This window comes from Lathyrus oleraceus, chromosome 3 (assembly GCF_024323335.1).
Source record: "Lathyrus oleraceus cultivar Zhongwan6 chromosome 3, CAAS_Psat_ZW6_1.0, whole genome shotgun sequence".
NCBI lineage: Eukaryota > Viridiplantae > Streptophyta > Magnoliopsida > Fabales > Fabaceae > Lathyrus > Lathyrus oleraceus.
The window spans coordinates 384,111,210-384,126,246 of record NC_066581.1 but is presented as its reverse complement, the minus strand read 5'-3'; the positions used below and the strand labels follow the sequence as shown (position 1 = coordinate 384,126,246).

The window sequence follows — 15,037 nt, the reverse complement described above, 5'->3', positions numbered from 1 at the left end:
CATTTTTCAAAACCTTCTCGAACAAAGTATGCTTCTATCTTGCTATACCATGCTCTTGGTGCCTGCTTAAGGCCATACAACGCCTTTTTCAGCTTGTAAACTTTTTCTTCTTCACCTTTCTTCTCATATCCTAATGGTTGCTTCACAAATACCTCTTCATTAAGTTCACCGTGAAGAAATGCACTATTTACATCCAACTGTGTTGAGCATCCAAAGCAAGTATCAATCGAATGGTATCCAATCTGGCCACTGGAGCAAATACTTCAGTGTAGTCAACTCCATATTGTTGTGCATACCCCTTCGCCACTAGTCTCTCCTTGTACTTATCTATCTCTTCATTCTCATTGAGTTTAGTTTTATAAATCCACTTAACTCCAATTGGTTTGATTCCATTTGGTAAAATAGTAAGCTCCCAAGTCTTGTTCTTTTCTATTGATTCAATTTTCGCCTTCATTTCGTCTCTCTACTTATTGCTCTTTCTAGCTTCCTCAAATGAGAGTGGATCATCTTCTGTAATTATCATCATTGCATTCAAGTTATCTTCATCAGATAAGCCTTCACTAGTTTCATAATCTTCCAAATAAGAAGGTGCTCTTCGTACCCTCCCTTCCACCATATTTGGTGATTCATCCTCGTGTGATTCACTAGAAGATGAATTAGATTCAATGGAATTTGTTGTATCATCATTGTTTCCGCCCTCTTCATTGCCATTGTTGTTCCCCGCTTCATTGCCATTCTTGCCCCTCTCTTGAATGCCATTCTCATAATCATTTTTCCATTCTAAAATATCTTTGTTGTTGTCCCAGTTCCAACATACATTTCTTCAAAAATCATATCCTTGCTAATGATTATTTTCTTGGAAAGTGGATCATATAATTTGTAGGCCTTTGATTCATCACTTACTCCTAGAAAAACACATTTCTTGCTCTTATCATCTAACTTGCTTCTTTTTTGATCTGGAATATGTGCATGAGCCACACATCCAAAAACTCGAAAGTAATTAATAGTTGGCTTTACACCACTCCATGCCTCTTCTGGAGTTTTGTTTTGTACAACTAATGTAGGACATCTATTAAGAATATGCACACTCCCTTTTACAGCTTCGGGCCAAAACATTTTAGGAACTTTCTTCTCAACCAACATAGAGCGCACCATGTTCATGATCGTCCTATTTTTTCTCTCAGCAACTCCATTTTGTTGAGGAGTATAAGCTGCAGTCAACTGTCTGCTTATGCCTTAAACTTTGCAAAATTCTTCAAACTCATTTGAGGTAAATTCACCACCTATATTTGTTCTCAAATATGTGATATATGCACCAGACTCCTTTTCAACATAAGCTTTAAAATTTTTGAACATTGCAAAAGCCTCTGATTTTTCATGTAAGAAATAAATCCATGTCTTACGAGTAAAATCATTTATAAAATTAGGAAGTACCTTTTGTTGCTATTTGATTCTGGTTTAATGGGTCCACATATATTTGCATGCACAAGTTGAAGATTATATGATGCTCTCCATAAGGTCTTTTTAGACATAGAATCTCTATGTTGTTTACCGATCAAACACTCTGTACATAGCTTCTTCGGAATTTGGATTGAAGGTAACCCGTTTACCATTTTCTTATAAAAAAGTGTCCTCAATCCTTGATAGCTTAAGTGACCAAAGCGACAATGCCAAAGATAAGATTCATTTTCTGACACGTTTTGAAACCATGCAGACTCATTTGGCATCATGGAAGCTACCAAACAGAACATTTTATTTCTACTCATGATTGTTTCCATAATTAATCCTTTTGTTGGATGATATATCATACATTTCCCTTGTTGAATCAAAATAGATAAGCCTTTATCTTGTAGTTGTCCTATGCTCAATAAATTGTTCTTTAACTCAGGAATATAGTAAACATTCGAAATTACCTGAGTAAATTCGTTCACTTGCATACGAATATTTCCTTTTCCAATAACATCCATTCTACTGTCATTTCCAAGTTTTATAGTATGTATGAAGCCTTCGTCTAAATCTAAGAACCATTTTTTGTTTCCACTCATATGACTGCTGCAACTAGAGTCAAGAAACCACACTTCTTCCTTCTCACCATGTTTGATTTCAACATAGGCCATTAATAATATCTCATTTCTTCTTTCTCTTCAAATTCAGCATAGTTGGCCTTCTGCTCCCAATTAGGACACTCATATTGGTAGTGTCCTAACCGATGACACCAAAAACACTCTACAACTCCTTCATTATAGGGTTGTCGCCCTCTTCCTCTTCCTCGAATTCCTCTAAACACGCCTCTACCTCTTCCTTTTCCATATCTATCTTCATGAGATATCTTAACAACTTGTCCTTCTTCTACATTGCTTGTCATTCTTTGTTCATAAACAAGAAGACTACTTTACAACTCATCAATAATCATTGTATCCAAGTTGTTGGATTCTTCAATTGAACATACCACATAATTAAATTTTGAGACCATTGATCTCAAAATCTTCTCAGTGATGATTGTTTGACTCATACTTTCACCATGAGCTTTCATTTTGTTAGCAATGGTTAGAGTGCGAGAGAAATAAGAATTAACAATTTCTCCTTCTTTCATATGAAGAATCTCAAAATCCTTTCGTAAAGCTTGCAGTTGTGCCCTCTTAACTCGGTTTGAACCCTTAAATTTTTGCTTCATTGAATCCCATATACTTTTGGACGTGTCCTTATTAAGGATTCTGTCAAGCACATCACGAGAAATTGCTTGAAAAAGGTAATTTTTTGCCTTCAAGTCCTTTAACTTTTGCTCTTTAATCAATTTTTGTTGCTCCTCTGTTGGCTCTATTCCTGTTGCCATAACTAATATCCCATTCTCAATGAGATCCTAATAATCTTTTGAACGGAGAAAATTTGCCATCAACATCGCCCAATGATCATAATGACCATCAAACTTGGGAATTGCCGACTGAGCGAAACTACTATTATCACTTTCCGCCATTCTCCCGAACTCCTTCCACTTTAAAGAAAATTACAATTTTTTTCTTCCTACACACCTTTTTTTTACTCCAATGGTTTCTCTCACACACACTCAGTATGGATCAGGCCTCAGTAATGGAGCTCTGATACCAATTGTTAAAAACTAATAACTACTATATAAAATATAAGAGAGAATGCCTTGTTATTATTCGGAATAAAAGTTTGCTATATATATATATATAGCATTACAATTGACTTAAAAATAGAAAAACCTAAAATAAAAATCACCACATTAGAAGCCTTTATTAAATGGAGACTATATACCAAGTCATATTCCTAATAATAGAAACACTCCTAATAATAGAAACACATAGTAATAATAATAAAGGTGTTATGTTTGAAAGATACAAAAAGATTATTTCACTCATCTATTTCTCTATTTCTCTATCTTTCTACATTTTTATTTCTTATATAGGAGTTCCATCCAAAAAATGTGTGTAAAAGTACAATGCCTCCGCTGGCTTATATTCCGGAACAGTATGTCCAGATCCCTGTAAAAATATTATTAAATTTCATATCAAAACTATATGAATCTAAATTAACTTATATAGTAATTACATTTTTATATACACACCTTTACCGTCAGAAATCTGAGATGATTGGCATATCCTTGTGTAAACCTGCAATCAGACAGAAAATTTACTCAACCTTTACCTATTCATATTAAACTTTAATGAGCTTTGATAACAAGTGGAACTCTAAGTCCATTTAATTGCAAACTCACCCTACAACTTGATCTTCGATTAACCATGGTCTCCATTCATCAACAATCTTATATCCAAGTGATCTTGTCCATGCTTCCGTTCCGGTAAATGGGACACACATATCATGATTGTAACACCCCGATAAAAATAAGATAATTATTTAATTTAAGTTAATATTATATTTATTAATTTAATTAAATAATTGGAATTATTGGATTATTATTATTATTATTATTGGAATAATAATTATTGGAAAATATATATAAGTTGGAAATAAGAAAAAGAGTCCCATTTGGTAAAGAAAGGGTTTCACGTGAAAAGCAGAGAAGCGGCTGAAAAGAGGAAAAGGGCAAAGAGACAGAGCAAGAGGAAGAAGGTTGGAGAAGAGAAAAGCTTGAAGCTTAAAGATTCGCCGGATTAACTCAGGTAAGGGGGGTTTATCGTCGTTTAATGGGTATTATGGGTTAACATGTAATGGGTAGTGATGAACCGTTGATTTGACCCTAATTGGGATGTTGAATGCTGAAAAATTGTGTTGGATAAGTTGTGTTAAAACTGAAATTGAATCTGTAATTGGATGGGTAGTGATTTTCCGAAAATGTAGCTTCTTACGGAATTGGAATCGGAGGTCCGGAAGTCCTCCAACGGCGGAAAATGCGGAGAATTCTGCATTCTGCTTCGTGTTAGCGCAGGAACAGCTTTCTGTCTTGCGTTAACCGGTTAACCCAGAGTGTTAACCGGTTAACACTGTTATGAATTGTGAAAAATTGCTGTTTTGTCTGCGTTAACCGGTTAACCCAGGGTGTTAACCGGTTAACACTATTGTGATTTCTGAGAAATTGCTGTTCTGTCTGCGTTAACCGGTTAACCCAGGGCGTTCACCGGTTAACACTGTTAAAATTGGCCAGGAAGCGTGTTCTGTCCTGCGTTAACCGGTTAACCCAGGGCGTTAACCGGTTAACACTGTTGGAAATTGGAAAAATTGATATTTTAATGTTGTGAACATAATTGGTGATTGGCCTATATCGGTGTGTGATGTATTAGGGATTATTTCCCGTTGTTTTGAGTAGGATAGGTATTAGTAGAGTGTGCTAATACTGTGACTGAATTATTTGGCATGACATAATATGATTATGTGATAAATATGCTGATGATGTGTGAAAATATGCATAATGTTGTGAATGTATATATTATGTATGTAATTGTGGATGGACTGTTTTATGGCTTAGAGTGTGAGCATATGTCCATTGTGGATTGTTGTTGATGTTGCATGCTAGGTGATTTGGCATAGCATAATGTGGCCTTATGGTGGTAGCTAATTCCCATGGTGAGGAATTAGTGATGTTAGTCATTTTGGACTGTTGTTGATGTTTGCATGCTAGGTGATTAGCGTGCATAGCATGGCCCTTGGGGTGGTAGCTAATTCCCATGGTGAGGAATTAGTGATGTGAGTCACTAGGTCTCAAATGAGTGGGACTAGTGAGCTTGGTAGCCGTACCTGGATTTGGTCGGTGAAGTTGAACTATATGTTCACGAATAGTTGGTACCGCATGCATGGAGTCTCATTGCATAATGTATGTATGGCGTATAATATGAATGGATGTATTCCAATATTATACGTGTGTTTTGTGTTGGTGTTGAGTATGAATTGAGATTATACGTGTGCTTTATGTTGGTGTTGAGTATGATGTTTGAGTTGATGTGCCGTTACTGAATGTGTGTTATGATTAGGGTGATGAAATGTGTTAAATTACTTAACATTGCATGATATTTTATAATGCTTATTATATCGATTGAGGAACTCACCCTTACAACTATTTTTCAGGTAACGAGCAGTGATTGAGTAGGAGCTAGTGCTTGAAGTCTAGTGTAGTTCCTTAGTGGGTCATGCTCTGGTAGATGTAACATCGGGATGGGATGTTTTAAATGTTTTATTGTTGGTTGTGAACCAGTTTACATGTAATATGCTACATGTTTTGCATGATTGATTTAATCTCTATCCGCTGCGTATTGTGCAAATGCTTTATGTTTTGAATTAATAAAAGAGCATGACAGTTATCATGGTGAATGGTGTGAAGTAATTATGTGACACCCTTAATTGCATATTTACTCTGATTGATATATGTTGTTATTTTAATTAAACTTTTGGGGTATTTTAGAAGGGTGTTACATTAGTGGTATCAGAGCATAGTCGGTCGAGTCAAGTCGTAATTATTCTGTTTCCCTGTACGTGATAGGTGTTGTGTAACCCTATCAGTACTTATTGTTTTAGCTTGTTGGGTTTTCAGAATAGAGATGGCTGAAAGAGGTAGAGATGATGCTGCGATTGCTGAGGCTCTGGGTATGCTAGCTGGAGTACTTGGAGGGAATCCGAATGTTGTGGGAATGGGAGCTGCTCGTCAACTGAGTGAGTTCCAGAAGAACAATCCTCCAATGTTCAAGGGAGCATACGATCCAGATGGTGCTCAGAAGTGGTTGAAGGAGATCGAGAGGATCTTCCGAGTGACTGAGTGTGCCGATAACCAGAAGGTCAGGTTCGGTACGCATATGCTGTCAGAGGAAGCAGATGATTGGTGGGTTGCTACCCGCACTGAGTTGGAAGCTGCCGGGAGTGCTGAGGTCACTTGGGCGGTGTTCAGAGAGAGATTTCTGAGGAAGTACCTTCCAGAGGATGTCAGAGGAAGGAGAGAGATAGAGTTCTTAGAATTGAAGCAAGGCAACCGGTCTGTTACTGAGTATGCTGCTAAGTTCACAGAGCTGTCGAAGTATTACACTCCCTATGATGAGGCTACTGGGGAATTTTCGAAATGTGTGAAGTTTGAGAACGGGTTACGTCCCGAGATCAAGCAGGCTATTGGGTATCAGCGGATCAGAGTGTTTTCTGATTTGGTTGACTGTTGCAGGATTTTTGAACAGGATACCAAGGCTAGAGCAGAGAGCTATCAGCAAAGGGTTGATAGGAAAGGCAAGAATCAGAATGATCGTGGGAAACCGTATGCAGTTGGCAAAGGTTTCCAGAGACAGAGTGGGATGAAGAGGCCTAGTGGGGGAGACTCCAGTGCCCCTGCTAAGTGTTACAGATGTGGTCAGGCTGGACATCGTATCCATGAGTGTACCAGTGCTGAGAAGAAGTGTTTCAAGTGTGGAAAAGGTGGTCACTTGGCTGCAGAGTGCCGGTTGAAGACTATGACTTGTTTCAACTGTGGAGAGGTGGGTCATATCAGTCCACAGTGTCCTAAGCCGAAGAAAGAGAATCAGTCGGGAGGCAAGGTCTTTGCTTTACCGGGTTCTGAGACTTATGCAGATGATCGTTTGATCCGAGGTACGTGTTATATTAATGGCTTTCCTCTTGTAGCTATTATTGACATAGGTGCGACTCATTCCTTTATATCTTTGGATTGTGCTGTGAAACTTAAATTAGAGATATCTGAGATGCATGGAAGTATGGTGATTGATACTCCTGCGAAGGGTTCAGTGACTACTACTTCAGTTTGTTTAAATTGTCCTTTGAGTATTTTTGGTAGAGACTTTGGGATGGACCTCGTGTGTCTTCCACTAGTGCAGATTGATGTTATCTTGGGTATGAACTGGTTGGTGTTTAACCGAGTTTATATCAACTGTTTTGATAAGACTGTGATCTTTCCTGAGATTGAGGAAGGAAAGAGTTTGTTTCTATCAGCAAGGCAGGTGAATGAGGCAGTAGCAGATGGGGCAAAGTTGTTTATGCTGTTAGCGACTTTGGAGGCTAAAGATAAACTGGTGATTTGCGATCTAGCTGTGGTGTGTGATTTTCCTGATGTGTTTCCTGAAGAAGTGAATGAATTACCGCCAGAGCGCGAAGTTGAGTTCTCGATTGATTTGGTACCTGGTACTAGGCCGATATCGATGGCTCCGTACCGTATGTCTGCTGTTGAGTTAACTGAATTGAAGAGTCAATTGGAAGATCTGTTGGATAAGAAATTTATTCGTCCGAGTGTGTCACCGTGGGGTGCACCGGTGTTGTTGGTTAGAAGAAGTTAGTTTTCTTGGTCATGTGATTTCAAGAGGTGGTGTTGCTGTTGATCCTTCTAAGATAGAAGCGGTATCTCAGTGGGAAGCTCCGAAGTCTGTTGCTGAGATTCGAAGTTTCCTTGGTTTGGCTGGTTACTATAGGAAGTTCATTGAGGGATTTTCTAAGTTGGCGTTACCGTTGACGATGTTGACTAGAAAGGGGCAAGCGTTTGTTTGGGACTCAAAATGTGAAGAAGGTTTCCAAGAGTTAAAGAGAAGGTTAACTACTGCTCCTATTCTGATATTACCGAGTCCGTCAGAACTATTTGAGGTTTTCTGTGATGCGTCATTGTTGGGCTTGGGTGGTGTGTTGATGCAGAATAAGCAGGTTATAGCTTATGCTTCGAGACAGCTGAGGGTTCATGAGAGGAACTATCCGACACACGATTTAGAGTTGGCAGCTGTGGTTTTGTTCTGAAGTTGTGGAGGCATTACTTGTATGGGTCAAGATTTGAGGTTTTCAGTGACCATAAAAGTTTAAAGTATTTGTTTGATCAGAAAGAGCTGAATATGAGACAGAGGAGATGGTTAGAGTTTCTGAAGGATTATGACTTTGGTTTGAATTACCATCCGGGTAAAGCAAACGTGGTGGCTGATGCATTGAGTCGGAAATCATTGCATATGTCTATGTTAATGGTTAAGGAATTGGATTTAATTGAGCAGTTTAGAGACTTGAGTTTGGTGTGTGAGAGTACTCACAATAGTGTTAAATTGGGAATGTTGAAGTTAACGAGTGGTATTCTGGATGAGATTAGAGAGGGTCAGAAATCCGATGTGCTTTTGGTTGATAAGTTGACTCTAGTGAATCAAGGTCAAGGTGGTGAATTCAGAGTTGATGAGAATGGTGTTTTGAAATTTGGTAATCGGGTGTGTATTCCGGATGTTACCGAACTTAAGAAGAGTATTCTTGAGGAAGGACATCGTAGTGGCCTGAGTATTCATCCCGGGGCTACGAAGATGTATCATGATTTGAAAAAGTTATTTTGGTGGCCGGGAATGAAAAGAGAAATTGCGAGTTTTGTTTATTCCTGTTTGACTTGTCAGAAGTCAAAGATTGAGCATCAGAAGCCATCTGGGCTAATGCAACCGTTGGTTATTCCAGAGTGGAAGTGGGATAGTATCAGTATGGATTTTGTTTCTGGTTTACCGAGGACAATTAAGAATTTTGAAGCTATTTGGGTGATTGTTGACAGATTGACAAAATCGGCTCATTTCATTCCGATCAGAATGGATTATCCGTTAGAGAGATTAGCTGAGTTGTATATTGAGAAGATTGTGAGTTTGCACGGTATTCCGTCGAGTATTGTTTCGGACAGAGATCCTAGATTTACATCGAAGTTCTAGGAAGGTTTGCAGAGGGCTTTGGGAACTAAGCTGAGATTGAGTTCTGCATATCATCCTCAGACTGATGGTCAGACTGAGAGGACAATTCAATCACTGGAGGATCTTTTGAGGGCTTGTGTTTTGGAAAAGGGAGGTGCTTGGGATTGTTATTTACCTTTGATTGAGTTTACCTACAACAATAGTTTTCATTCGAGCATTGGTATGGCACCGTTTGAAGCTTTGTATGGTAGGAGATGTCGGACACCTTTATGTTGGTATGAGTCCGGTGAGAGTGCTGTGGTTGGACCGGAGATTGTTCAACAAACTACGGAAAAGATTAAGATGATTCAGGAGAAGATGAGGATTGCTCAGAGTCGTCAGAAGAGTTATCACGACAAGAGGAGGAAGTCACTTGAGTTCCAAGAGGGAGATCATGTGTTTCTTCGGGTTACTCCGATAACTGGGGTTGGTCGAGCTTTGAAGTCGAAGAAGTTGACACCTCGATTTATTGGTCCTTATCAGATTTTGGAGAGGATAGAGGAGGTAGCCTATCGTATCGCTTTACCGCCGTCACTTGCGAATTTGCATGAGGTTTTTCATGTGTCTCAGTTGAGGAGGTACATTCCTGATCCGTCGCATGTAGTCCAAATAGATGATGTACAGGTGAGAGATAACCTGACTGTTGAAACATCACCTATGAGGATCGAGGATCGAGAGTTGAAGCAGTTGCGGGGTAAAGAGATTGCTTTGGTAAAGGTAGCTTGGGGAGGACCAGCAGGTGGCAATGTGACATGGGAACTTGAGAGTCAGATGAAGGAGTCTTATCCGGAGTTATTCGCTTGAGGTATGTTTTCGAGGACGAAAACTCTTTTAGTGGGGGAGAGTTGTAACACCCCGATAAAAATAAGATAATTATTTAATTTAAGTTAATATTATATTTATTAATTTAATTAAATAATTGGAATTATTGGATTATTATTATTATTATTGGAATAATAATTATTGGAAAATATATATAAGTTGGAAATAAGAAAAAGAGTCCCATTTGGTAAAGAAAGGGTTTCACGTGAAAAGCAGAGAAGCGGCTGAAAAGAGGAAAAGGGCAAAGAGACAGAGCAAGAGGAAGAAGGTTGGAGAAGAGAAAAGCTTGAAGCTTAAAGATTCGCCGGATTAACTCAGGCAAGGGGAGTTTATCGTCGTTTAATGGGTATTATGGGTTAACATGTAATGGGTAGTGATGAACCGTTGATTTGACCCTAATTGGGATGTTGAATGCTGAAAAATTGTGTTGGATAAGTTGTGTTAAAACTGAAATTGAATCTGTAATTGGATGGGTAGTGATTTTCCGAAAACGTAGCTTCTTACGGAATTGGAATCGGAGGCCCGGAAGTCCTCCAACGGCGGAAAATGCGGAGAATTCTGCATTCTGCTTCGTGTTAGCGCAGGAACAGCTTTCTGTCTTGCGTTAACCGGTTAACCCAGGGTGTTAACCGGTTAACACTGTTATGAATTGTGAAAAATTGCTGTTTTGTCTGCGTTAACCGGTTAACCCAGGGTGTTAACCGGTTAACACTATTGTGATTTCTGAGAAATTGTTGTTCTGTCTGCGTTAACCGGTTAACCCAGGGCGTTAACCGGTTAACACTGTTAAAATTGGCCAGGAAGCGTGTTTTGTCCTGCGTTAACCGGTTAACCCAGGGCGTTAACCGGTTAACACTGTTGGAAATTGGAAAAATTGATATTTTAATGTTGTGAACATAATTGGTGATTGACCTATATCGATGTGTGATATATTAGGGATTATTTCCCGTTGTTTTGAGTAGGATAGGTATTAGTAGAGTGTGCTAATACTGTGACTGAATTATTTGGCATGACATAATATGATTATGTGATAAATATGCTGATGATGTGTGAAAATATGCATAATGTTGTGAATGTATATATTATGTATGTAATTGTGGATGGACTGTTTTATGGCTTAGAGTGTGAGCATATGTCCATTGTGGATTGTTGTTGATGTTGCATGCTAGGTGATTTGGCATAGCATAATGTGGCCTTATGGTGGTAGCTAATTCCCATGGTGAGGAATTAGTGATGTTAGTCATTTTGGACTGTTGTTGATGTTTGCATGCTAGGTGATTAGCGTGCATAGCATGGCCCTTGGGGTGGTAGCTAATTCCCATGGTGAGGAATTAGTGATGTGAGTCACTAGGTAACAAATGAGTGGGACTAGTGAGCTTGGTAGCCGTACCTGGATTTGGTCGGTGAAGTTGAACTATATGTTCACGAATAGTCGGTACCGCATGCATGGAGTCTCATTGCATAATGTATGTATGGCGTATAATATGAATGAATGTATTCCAATATTATACGTGTGTTTTGTGTTGGTGTTGAGTATGAATTGAGATTATACGTGTGCTTTATGTTGGTGTTGAGTATGATGTTTGAGTTGATGTGCCGTTACTGAATCTGTGTTATGATTAGGGTGATGAAATGTGTTAAATTACTTAACATTGCATGATATTTTATAATGCTTATTATATCGATTGAGGAACTCACCCTTACAACTATTTTTCAGGTAACGAGCAGTGATTGAGTAGGAGCTAGTGCTTGAAGTCTAGTGTAGTTCCTTAGTGGGTCATGCTCTGGTAGATGTAACATCGGGATGGGATGTTTTAAATGTTTTATTGTTGGTTGTGAACCAGTTTACATGTAATATGCTACATGTTTTGCATGATTGATTTAATCTCTATCCGCTGCGTATTGTGCAAATGCTTTATGTTTTGAATTAATAAAAGAGCATGACAGTTATCATGGTGAATGGTGTGAAGTAATTGTGTGACACCCTTAATTGCATATTTACTCTGATTGATATATGTTGTTATTTTAATTAAACTTTTGGGGTATTTTAGAAGGGTGTTACAATGATCACCACTGCAAAAAAAAAACAATATGATAAGAATGTTGTGACTTTATAAGAATAAACCTAAAACAATGTTATGTTGGAAGATTAACCTAAATATCAATGCCGAGTATCCTTTGGAAGTAAGATTCTTGTGGTAAGGGATCATACTCCCTAGATCATGATCGTATTCAAGTTGGTCCGTGCATAAGTTCCAATCACTAACTACACTTTTCTCCGCAGCGTGAATAGCTTTTCTCACATCTGGATTGTTCAACCATACCATAGCAATCTCATCGTCCTGAACGTAACCACGGATTTTGTTACTAAAACTCATCAAAGAAATGTATCCATAAATATGAACCATTAAGAATAAAAGTACTGTAACTTACAAAGCAAGGGGGAGCAATGAGACTTTTGCTGTTAAGTTGTGGCCAAGATGGAACAATTCCATCTTTCACAATAGCTCCATAAGGCCAAGCTCGACCAAACATCCTTTTTCTTACAGGAAGAGATTTTTCAGTTTTGCCCAATTGCCTAAAGCTTAATGGCAACTTAGATTTGTTTTTCTGATTCTCTTCTGTATCATCACCATGATAACATGGTTCTAAAATGTCATATATGTTTAAGTGATGGATTATCTAAAATAAATAAATAAAAAATAATCATGATTAAGTGCTATATAAATATTAAATTTTAGAGTGTGTTTGGAGGATCAATCTGGTATCCTACGGATATAAAAGCAGAAATGTGTTTGTTATTTTTACTTACACTGTCTATTTTTAACAATAAATTGCTGCACGCAACGGAATCTGGTGGATAGAAAGTCCCATTGCATGTTTTTGTTGTGTTCTGTAACACATAACATAGAGCATGGAAATTAAAAAAATCAAACACTTTTATTTTTTTTATATGAAATTCAATGTAAGACTCTCAAATATTATATTTTTAATTTTACCTCAAATATTTGATCAGAGATAAGACCCATTCCGTGTGCAAAAGGAACAAGAGCATTGCCATCAAATATTGGATCAGCAACAGGATTTCCAATCAAATAACCCTACACATTCAAATCACCATGGATTAAAGCAACAAAATAATAATAATAAAAAACTATTATAATGTATAATCACTGAATGGCAAAATATATACCTTAAAATTCAGTTTGGGTTTGATACCAGCTTCAATTCCTAAACAACATCAAGCAAATACTAATGCATATTAGTTATTATTTTTCTAGTACATTAATTTAATTCAACATTTTCATGACATAACCACATTTATTAATACCTTTTACTACTTTATCAGCAAGAGTAGGCACATAAACTCCAGCATAAGATTCCCCAGCAAGGTATAAGGGGTTTGCAAGAAACTCAGGATATAATTCAAACCACTTGTTTGTTCAAAAATAAAGTAGATATGTTAACAATATGGTAAGAATAATAATTAAAGGTATACATAAATTTTGAGTCATGCTTTTTTTGGTTACTTTAAGGAGAAAAGTATGTATGTCCGCTGCCGTCTGTTTATCTCCAGTTTTATAATCAGATACATTTTTTGAATACGAAAATCCTACTCCAGCTGGAGAGTCCAAATATATAACATTAGACACCTAAAAATAATCACATTTATTGTTAGATGAATTACATCAAATAAATAATTTTTTTTCCTATTTCCATAGGTAAAAAAAATATAACCTTTGACCAGCTGTATGGGTTGAGTTTCAACTTGGGCAGGGCTCCCTTGGTGACAGGTTTTTCAAAATTAAAAGGACCTGAAATGCATCAACAATTTCAGAGACTATTGTTGCTTTTTCACTCTAAATTTATTTGATGTAAGCAACAATAATAAAATGAAAAGGACAATGCAGAAATTAGACTTACCATGCTCATATACGAAACCATCTAAACTAGAACATCCTGGTCCACCATTTAGCCATAGAACAATAGGGACCTTTGATGAATTAGCTTCTGATTGAACAAAATAGTAATACAAGTTCTTACCATGACTTTCATCTATTGTTACATACCCTCCATAGTGCTTTGAAGGTAGAGATCCATTGAAGCCTGGAAGATTGGTTATAAGAGACCCTTCAGGGGCTGAATGTGTCACCACAAAGGTTAAGAAAATGTTAAGCAAGATCAAGTACAAGTTACTCATCTTGAATGTAATGAAGGGACAGTGTAATTAACACTATTTATAGAAGAAAATATCCATAGGGATTTGATGTAAAGCTGTCAAAGGGAAGGTTTCAAGATTCATGAATATATCCAAATCCAACAATTTATGGAAAGTAATTACCAAATTTTTTTTTTTGGAATAAATTAATAATCATACCATGTAGTATCATGAAAAAGTGGCATTTACAAAATGAATATACTATAACTACATCCTCTGGTGGTCAATGTTACAAAATAAAAATTAATCTTTTAATTTATTGAATAGTGTTGTATTTGGTTTTTATATGTATTTGGTCTACATATAATCTTTGATACTATAAAATTACATTTAAATACAATATATAAAATTTAGGCAATAAAACATTCATTGAATAGTTGATTATGAAAAGAATCCTAAAATAAAGTTTCTTTTTATATATATATATATATATATATATATATATATATATATATATATATATATATATAATTTATTATTAATAATATATTATTAGTTATTCCATCGAAATAAAACATGTTAGGTAAGCTATACAAAATAATATGTAAAGGTTGGGGGCTTCTGAGTTTGATTCTTGATAAAAATAATGTTTGATAAGTATCATAATCTTTTGGCACAAATTCTAAGTTATTAGAGACCCCTTTTCTTGAAAACCAGAGTACGAAAGAAAAAAAAATGCTATATGATATGTAATAAAATTATTTTATTATTGAGGATTGTAAATTCTTACTACAAAAACTTTATAATGAAGTATTCACATATTATATAACTATATAAGTAAAAAGATATACATCTAACTTAGTACTACGTATTATTTGATTAATATATATATTATATATCAGATATTATTATTTGAGAAAAAAGATTA

The 15,037-nt window shown here is 36.6% G+C and overlaps 1 protein-coding gene across 2 annotated transcripts; it reads right to left on the bottom strand.

Annotated features, from left to right (window-relative positions):
• Positions 1-3,416: 3,416 nt before the first annotated feature.
• LOC127127842 (serine carboxypeptidase-like 20) lies at positions 3,417-14,189 on the bottom strand. 2 transcript variants are annotated; one of them, XM_051057121.1, is made up of 12 exons: positions 13,875-14,189; positions 13,689-13,765; positions 13,481-13,603; positions 13,282-13,384; positions 13,144-13,181; positions 12,950-13,051; positions 12,763-12,843; positions 12,384-12,632; positions 12,101-12,292; positions 3,737-3,846; positions 3,587-3,632; positions 3,417-3,503 (listed from the first exon to the last, which is right to left on the bottom strand). In XM_051057121.1, the coding sequence occupies exons 1-12, from the start codon at positions 14,149-14,151 to the stop codon at positions 3,420-3,422; spliced, it is 1,482 nt and encodes a 493-aa protein (XP_050913078.1). In that variant the 5' UTR covers positions 14,152-14,189; the 3' UTR covers positions 3,417-3,419. The 2 variants fall into 2 exon arrangements, with proteins under 2 accessions (XP_050913078.1, XP_050913076.1); XM_051057119.1 differs by lacking the exons at positions 3,417-3,503; positions 3,587-3,632; positions 3,737-3,846 and adding an exon at positions 11,739-12,023 and having other exon boundaries at positions 12,105-12,292; positions 13,875-14,187.
• Positions 14,190-15,037: the final 848 nt, after the last annotated feature.

Bases quoted from the DNA above. Each gene is read 5' to 3' on its own strand.
- LOC127127842 (XM_051057121.1), bottom strand. From the start codon at position 14,151: ATGAGTAACTTGTACTTGATCTTGCTTAACATTTTCTTAACCTTTGTG. The intron at 13,385-13,480 runs GTAACCAAAAAA...TGAACAAACAAG, and splicing joins TACATACTTTTCTCCTTAAA to TGGTTTGAATTATATCCTGA. The intron at 12,844-12,949 runs GTAAAATTAAAA...TATGTGTTACAG, and splicing joins TCTCTGATCAAATATTTGAG to AACACAACAAAAACATGCAA.